This window comes from Haliotis asinina, chromosome 3 (assembly GCF_037392515.1).
Source record: "Haliotis asinina isolate JCU_RB_2024 chromosome 3, JCU_Hal_asi_v2, whole genome shotgun sequence".
Taxonomy (NCBI): domain Eukaryota; kingdom Metazoa; phylum Mollusca; class Gastropoda; order Lepetellida; family Haliotidae; genus Haliotis; species Haliotis asinina.
The window spans coordinates 87411998-87420406 of NC_090282.1; the positions used below are offsets into that span (position 1 = coordinate 87411998).

The 8409-nt window shown below is 43.8% G+C and overlaps 1 protein-coding gene across 1 annotated transcript; it reads left to right on the top strand.

Annotated features, from left to right (window-relative positions):
• Positions 1-4530: 4530 nt before the first annotated feature.
• On the top strand, positions 4531-5574 carry LOC137279123 (uncharacterized). The gene has a single exon (XM_067811599.1). It carries the CDS (start codon positions 4531-4533, stop codon positions 5572-5574), a length of 1044 nt encoding a protein of 347 aa, XP_067667700.1.
• Positions 5575-8409: the final 2835 nt, after the last annotated feature.

Genomic DNA, 8409 nt, shown 5'->3' on the forward strand with positions numbered 1-8409 from the left:
GCGCTGTTGAAGCACATGTTAGAGAACGTTGTGCATGTACCTTGATTAGTTCCTCCCAGAAATACCCTAGTACCTAAACATAACTACTTTTAGACATGAATCAAACATATATGATTTACACTGTATTGTAGAGGTAATTGAAACATCTGAAAACAATGACTGGAGCTGCATTTTGGCGTTCATGCTTTACTTGGCGGATTGGCGAGTTTAAAAAGTACTTAAATTTTATTGAGGATGACGTGTATAAGCACCCCGGAATAAGTAAGGACATATCCACCATTCATCTGACAATACGTATTTAGGTTGACGTACCCAATGTAGACACGTACCCAACACACCTCTTCTGACAGTATTTGTCTTAGTAAACCCCGCCAGTAAGTCTGGCATCTTCCGGTTAGTACAGTATTTGTCTTAGTAAAACCCCATCAAGTCTGGCATCATCCGGCGAATACAGTATTTGTCTAAGTAAACCCAAACAAGTCTGGCATCTTCCGGTTAGTACAGTATTTGTCTTAGTAAACCCCCAACAAGTCTGGTATCATCCGGTGAATACAGCATTTGTCTTAGTAAACCCCCAACAAGTCTGGCATCTTCCGGTGAATACAGTATTTGTCTTAGTAAACCCCCAACAATTCTGGCATCTTCCGGCGAATACAGTATTTGTCTATGTAAACCCCCAATAAGTCTGGCATTATCCGGTTAGTACAGTATTTGTCTTATTTAGCTCCCAACAAGTCTGGCATTATCCGGTTAGTACAATATTTGTCTAAGTAAACCCCCAACAAGTCTGACATCATCCGGTTAGTACAGTATTTGTCTTAGTAAACCCCCAACAAGTCTGGCATTACCCTGTTAGTACAATATTTGTCTAAGTAAACCCCCAACAAGTCTGGCATCATCCGGTTAGTACAATATTTGTCTATGTAAACCCCCAACAAGTCTGGCATTATCCGGTTAGTACAGTATTTGTCTTATTTAACCCCCAACAAGTCTGGCATCTTCCGGTTAGTACAGTATTTGTCTTAGTAAACCCTCAACAAGTCTGGCATCATCCGGTTAGTACAATATTTGTCTTAGTAAACCCCCAACAAGTCTGGCATCATCCGGTTAGTACAATATTTGTCTATGTAAACCCCCAACAAGTCTGGCATCATCCGGTTAGTACAGTATTTGTCTTATTTAACCCCCAACAAGTCTGGCATCATCCGGTTAGTACAGTATTTGTCTTATTTAACCCCCAACAAGTCTGGCATTATCCGGTTAGTACAGTATTTGTCCTAGTAAACCCCGCCAGTAAGTTTGGCATCATCCGGTGAATACAGTATTTGTCCTAGTAAACCCCCAACAAGTCTGGCATCATCCGGTTAGTACAGTATTTGTCTATGTAAACCCCAACAAGTCTGGACGGTTCCGGTTAATACAGCATTTGTCTACCTATACCCTACCAATAAGTCTGGCATCTTTCGGTACAATAAATTTTAGGTGACACGTGTTGTCAAGCCCATGCAGTAATTGGTGTCATCATGTGATTCGCCTACAACATTAAACCGAGACTTCAGAGAATGAATGTAATTAAGAATGAATGTAATACATTTAGATGCAGAAACAGTGTTTTTCATGCATTTTGTCATCATTTCAGAACACATGCAATGAGCATATGCTCTGGAAAACATTTCTCGTTAAAGAAAAGGGAGTTTAATCTATAAGTCATGGTCGAATTGAATCCGACTTGACTCCGTCATATAACACTAGCTTGGCAACCACACAAAAAACGAACTGTCATTTAGTTAAGTCATTTGTCTGGCATGTCATGATTGTATGAGTATGACATGCAGTCATCCGGGAATTGTTAAAAAAGTAAACAAGCTGAGACATCAAGAAACATGCAGCTTCCAACATTGTGGCTACACGTGTCTGAAATATTCAGTACTTCCTAGCCTTTTCTTGTTCTGTAACACCGCCTCTTTTCATGCTTACCCTTGCCTGTTGGAACAGATGGTGGTAAACCATTACGGGAGTCGATATGTCAACAGGAAGATCTACAGTAATAGCAGTGTTGTGCAGCTGCCGCTACTGTGTCTCCAAGGCATACGGAATCATCCTGCAACTATTTCACATTCCACCCAATGTTCCTCTGTGGACGGGTAGGTCAGGTACAGTACCGTGTATGAAGTTTGTGTGCCTACATCGTGATGACGTAATCCTTCAAGGAAACAGATGCATGTCAACTTTAATAACTTGATTATAATATAACTTTCAGATTTTGTGATGAAATGATCATATCGAACGTTAGAGCAGTCCCTCGTTGACCGTCACGGACTAGATCCTGTCTCATAACACGTTTACATTACCGACAGTAAATAAGGCATCTGTAGATATATTCCGGGGTTAACGCGATGTCCTACAGCACACGGCTACACAATACAACGTGCAAGAACAGGGCCTGCTGTGAGTCTGTCGTGCACCCCAACACGTGCGTGCATGTCATGGATCTCATATTCACACATGCAACATGTAGCAAACTTTACAGGAAAATGAATTTCAACATGAAGCATAAATTTACGTTAGCTGAAAGTTGTGCGATAGTGTGTGGACATCGCACTACAGCAGTTGCTGGCCACAAGGAGAGCGTCCGGCTGGGTTTGACTGTTGTTTAACGCCGCTGTCAGTAATATACAGGCTATATATCGGCGATCTGTAATATTCAGTCTTTATGGATATACAACTTCTTTATTCTGTATAGGTGACATTGCAGAAGACCTTTTCCTCACCCGTATATTCACTGGAGAAGAACATGGATTCCTGGAGATCGATTCTAACCCGGATGTACTCGGGCCGCCACGCTGAGTGTTTTGGCTACATCTTAGACTGGCGGGAAATAACACGAAATTCCCAGAGTATTACCTTTTACAACAATGCTGTAATGCTGCCTATCAGGTCTTCACGAACGTCAACAAACTAGGACTTAGTCCGGATCCATGGTGGACGGCAGTATGTTAGAGGCAGCACTATAGACACGGCATTAGCCACGACCAGTGCACACATCTACGCGCACACACACTTACGTCCGCAGATGTAGAAGTGATATATTTTTCAACGCGTTTGACACGATCTACTTTTAAGTGCGATGTTTCAATACACCCCTTGTCGAAGTGTCCCGACCATAACGACTCCTTGGTAAATATGTATCTATACGAGTTTTCCATGTTTTAGCAAGACCTAATTCCGCACTTCGACCTCTGCCTATTGACCATGCATGGCAAGGCAAGTTAGTAAGGGAGGTAACTGCTGTAGGCGCAACTGTCCCGTCATCAGTGTTTGTGTTGATGCATTGTGGCGCGTCGACACCAAGTCAGACTCATTAGTTCCGGATCAAAGCTAATTCAAATATACAGTTCACCCAACAACTGAATCCGGGGTATGATGAAAAGATGGATTTAGTGGTGAAACAGAGCAGTCAGTGATGCAGATATACCTTGTGACTTGTGGGACCAGGACAAGTAGATAAAGATACCTGCATTGTGTTCGTGTACTGCTGAAGAAAGCCGGTGTTTCCCTTGTTGGCGGTGTACGACAGTAGGGAATGTTGCCCATTACAGCGACCCTAATTAGCCCGGGACAGTCTTTGTGTAGCTGGTTCAACAGTTTTCACCCGGATGACATGATTATAGCAATAATGGTGAACTTCTGGGAGTGTGTCAAAACACATAAAGGAGGAGAATCTGAGTGTACATTTAATTGAATGTTTAATGGTTATCTGATGATATATTGCTAAAATTTCGGTATAACAATTCTACCGACAAGATATGTTGATCTGCTGGACAATACATAGAAGTGAAATGTTCAAAAACTGAATATTAGGTAAAATCGGTATTATGTGTCATTCATTACACACGGTGCTTCAAATAGTCGTACATGAAGTGTGAATGTAGCAATACCAGACACATTGTGTAGTGTGAATGTAGCCATGCCAGACACAGCCTGTAGTGTGAATGGAAACATGCCAGACACAGTGTGTAGTGTGAATGGAACCATACCAGACACAGTGTGTAGTTTGAATGGAACCATCCCAGACACAGCCTGTAGTGTGAATGGAACCATGCCAGACACAGCCTGTAGTGCGAATGGAGCCATACCAGACACAGCCTGTAGTGTGAATGGAACCATGCCAGACACAGCCTGTAGTGCGAATGGAACCATCCCAGACACAGCCTGTAGTGTGAATGGAACCATCCCAGACACAGCCTGTAGTGCGAATGGAGCCATACCAGACACAGTGTGTAAAGTGAATGGAACCATGCCAGACACAGCGTATAGTGTGAATGCAACCATGCCAGACACAGTGTGTAGTTTGAATGGAACCATCCCAGATACAGCGTGTAGTTTGAATGGAACCATGCCAGACACAGCGTATAGTGTGAATGTAACCATGCCAGACACAGCGTGCAGAGTGAATGTAACCATGCCAGACACAGCCTGTAGTTTGAATGGAACCATATCCCAGACACAGCATGTAGTGTGAATGTAACCATGCCAGAAACAGCCTGTAGAGTGAATGGAACCATGCCAGACACAGCGTATATTGTGAATGTAACCATGCCAGACACAGCGTGTAGTTTGAATGGAACCATGCCAGACACAGCCTGTAGAGTGAATGGAACCATGCCAGACACAGTCTGTAGTGTGAATGGAACCATACCAGACACAGCCTGTAGTGTGAATGGAACCATCCCAGACACAGCCTGTAGTGTGAATGGAACCATACCAGACACAGCCTGTAGTGCGAATGGAGCCATACCAGACACAGCCTGTAGTGTGAATGGAACCATGCCAGACACAGCCTGTAGAGTGAATAGAACCATCCCAGACACAGCCTGTAGTGTGAATGGAACCATACCAGACACAGCCTGTAGTTTGAATGGAACCATATCAGACACAGCCTATAGTGTGAATGGAACCATCCCAGACACAGCCTGTAGTGTGAATGGAACCATACCAGACACAGCCTGTAGTGCGAATGGAGCCATACCAGACACAGTGTGTAGAGTGAATGGAACCATGCCAGACACAGCGTATAGTGTGAATGTAACCATGCCAGACACAGTGTGTAGTTTGAATGGAACCATCCCAGACACAACGTGTAGTTTGAATGGAACCATGCCAGACACAGCCTGTGGAGTGAATGGATCCATCCCAGACACAGCGTATAGTGTGAATGTAACCATGCCAGACACAGCGTGTAGTTTGAATGGAACCATGCCAGACACAGCGTGTAGTTTGAATGGAACCATGCCAGAATCAGCATGTAGAGTGAATGGAGCCATGCCAGAATCAGCATGTAGAGTGAATGGAACCATCCCAGACACAGCATATAGAATAAATGTAACCACGTCAGACTCAGCATATAGAGTGAATGTAACCATGCCAGACACAGCGTATAGTGTGAATGGAACCATGCCAGACACAGCCTGTAGTTTGAATGGAACCATCCCAGACACAGCCTGTAGTGTGAATGGAACCATACCAGACACAGCGTGCAGAGTGAATGTAACCATGACCAGACACAGCCTGTAGTGCGAATGGAACCATACCAGACACAGCCTGTAGAGTGAATGGAACTTTCCCAGACACAGCCTGTAGTGTGAATGAAACCATGTCAGACACAGTGTGTAGTTTGAATGGAACCGTGCCAGACACAGCCTGTAGAATGAATGGAACCATGCCAGACACAGCGTATAGTGTGAATGTAACCATGCCAGACACAGTGTGTAGTTTGAATGGAACCACACCAGACACAGCGTGTAGTGTGAATGGAACCATGCCAGACACAGCCTGTAGTGTGAATGGCACCATGCCGGACACAGCGTATAGTGTGAATGTTGCCATGCCAGACACAGTGTGTAGTTTGAATGGAACCATGCCAGAGACAGCCTGTAGAGTGAATGGAACCATGCCAGACACAGCGTATAGTGTGAATGTATTCATGCCAGACACAGCGTGTAGTTTGAATCGAACAATGCCAGACACAGTGTGTAGAGTGAATGGAACCATGCCAGACACAGCGTATAGTGTGAATGCAACCATGCCAGACACAGTGTGTAATTTGAATGGAACCATCCCAGACACAGCATATAGAATAAATGTAACCATGTCAGACTCAGCATATAGAGTGAATGTAACCATACCAGACACAGCCTGTAGTGTGAATGTAACCATCCCAGACACAGTCTGTAGTGTGAATGGAACCATCCCAGACACAGCGTGCAGAGTGAATGTAACCATGCCAGACTCAGCATGTAGTGTGAATGGAACCATGCCAGACACAGCGTGTAGTGTGAATGGAACCATCCCGGACACAGCCTGTAGTGTGAATGGAACCATCCCAGACAGAGCGTGTAGAGTGAATGTAACCATGCCAGACACAGCCTGTAGAGTGAAAGGAACCGTCCCAGACACAGCGTGTAGTGTGAATGTATCGATGCTAGACACCACGTGAAGTGTGAATGTAACCACACTAGACACCGTGTGAAGTGTGAATGTAACCACACTAGACACCACGTGAAGTGTGAATGTAACCACACTAGACACCGTGTGAAGTGTGAATGTAACCACACTAGACACCGTGTGAAGTGTGAATGTAACCACACTAGACACCGTGTGAAGTGTGAATGTAACCACACTAGACACCGTGTGAAGTGTGAATGTAACCACACTAGACACCGTGTGAAGTGTGAATGTAACCACACTAGACACCGTGTGAAGTGTGAATGTAACCACACTAGACACCGTGTGAAGTGTGAATGTAACCACACTAGACACCGTGTGAAGTGTGAATGTAACCACACTAGACACCATGTGAAGTGTGAATGCAACCACACTAGACACCGTGTGAAGTGTGAACGTAACCACACTAGACACCGTGTGAAGTGTGAATGTGACTATGTCAGACCGTGGCTTTTTATCTAAACAACACACGTTTCTGTACCTATAAGGCAGTAAAACATCGTAGACAGTAAAGTAACTAAGAAAGAGTACAGTGTCTAGTAACGGAGCAGTTTTGTATATTAGAACACTGTGAAGAACAACGTTAACACATCATTAAATATATATGTTAAGAAGCAGAAAACAGCACAGAAAAACGTGTTACACGTAACCAATACTAAAGGGTAAAAGTTACAAGAACCAGGAGATGTAATTTGAGCAGTTCCCAGAGAGCCTGATTGACATAAACAATAATAACAGTTACAGAACAATTTAACCCTACCCTCAATGGCGAAGTGAGTGAATGATGTCACACAAGAGCCACACCTCTTAGCTGACCAGGCAGGACTCGCCCTGTGTACGTTCCCCCATTCTGACGTGTGGGTGGTAACAGCAGGCCACCTGGGGTTATGATCATCGCTCTTTTAACGGCGACACAATGGCCTTCACACCAGTTGACACAGGCGGTCAGTATGGAAGTAAACGGTATTTGTTGGACATGTAAGTAAGAAAACAAGTAGCGCATTTTGCTCTTTGTGGTTTTATCTGTGAACATACTGGGTATTTTATGCTCAAGCAATGACCGAGAGGTGAGCTCCCTATGAAGGCTGCCACTTTCTTGTGTCAACTGGCCATGAAAGCCTGTACAGCAGTGGCTATATGTTCTCCAACACTGACAGTAGTATATAGGGACAGTATAATGTTCCACACACTGGCATCCATGTGCCGAATTCAGTCGTTACAGTAGAGTGCCAGTCATAATTATTTGTACTTGCTTTGATTAAGTAGTAGACTTTCAAGAGCTACACTTACTGAATGGAATGTGCATGCTCAGTGCATCTCAGCCAACCCCGAGGGGCGGAGGTCTCTGGCTTAGTTAGGCTCCATCTTTCACACCCTTGTTTTTGTATCAGTTGGGGAGATTCTGGCCTAGCTAGGTCACTACTTTGCCACCCTATTTTAATGATATCAAAAGTGGGGAAATTCTCGCCCAGCTAGGTCACGTCCACACTGGTTCTTATGTGATCCATGTCACAGAGATACGTATTCATACAAAACTATTTAATTTCCCATCAAGCTGAAATATCTATTACATACATAACAAGCTGACGATTCACACTTAATTGTTTAGTAATGAACTGAAATAAATCGTATATTTTTCTCACTCTTATTCTTGTAATATTTTTCCGGATTTAGTTTCCCATGAATACACTATTGACCATTTCCAATAGCAGCGTTTATCTACATTGCTGGTCTTTCAATCACTATAGCAGTGTGGACTCACATCACATGTTTTCATTTCTGGCGTTTATACGAACATAAACATGAAAACAAGGTTTGGGAAGAAATAGCCTTGCTATGCCAGAATCTTCCACTTTGGATACGACAACAGGGTGGCAAAGAAGTAGTCGTTAAAGTTGATTCAAA

Excerpts from the sequence above, each read along its gene's own strand:
- LOC137279123 (XM_067811599.1), top strand. The coding sequence starts at position 4,531 with ATGCCAGAAACAGCCTGTAGAGTGAATGGAACCATGCCAGACACAGCG.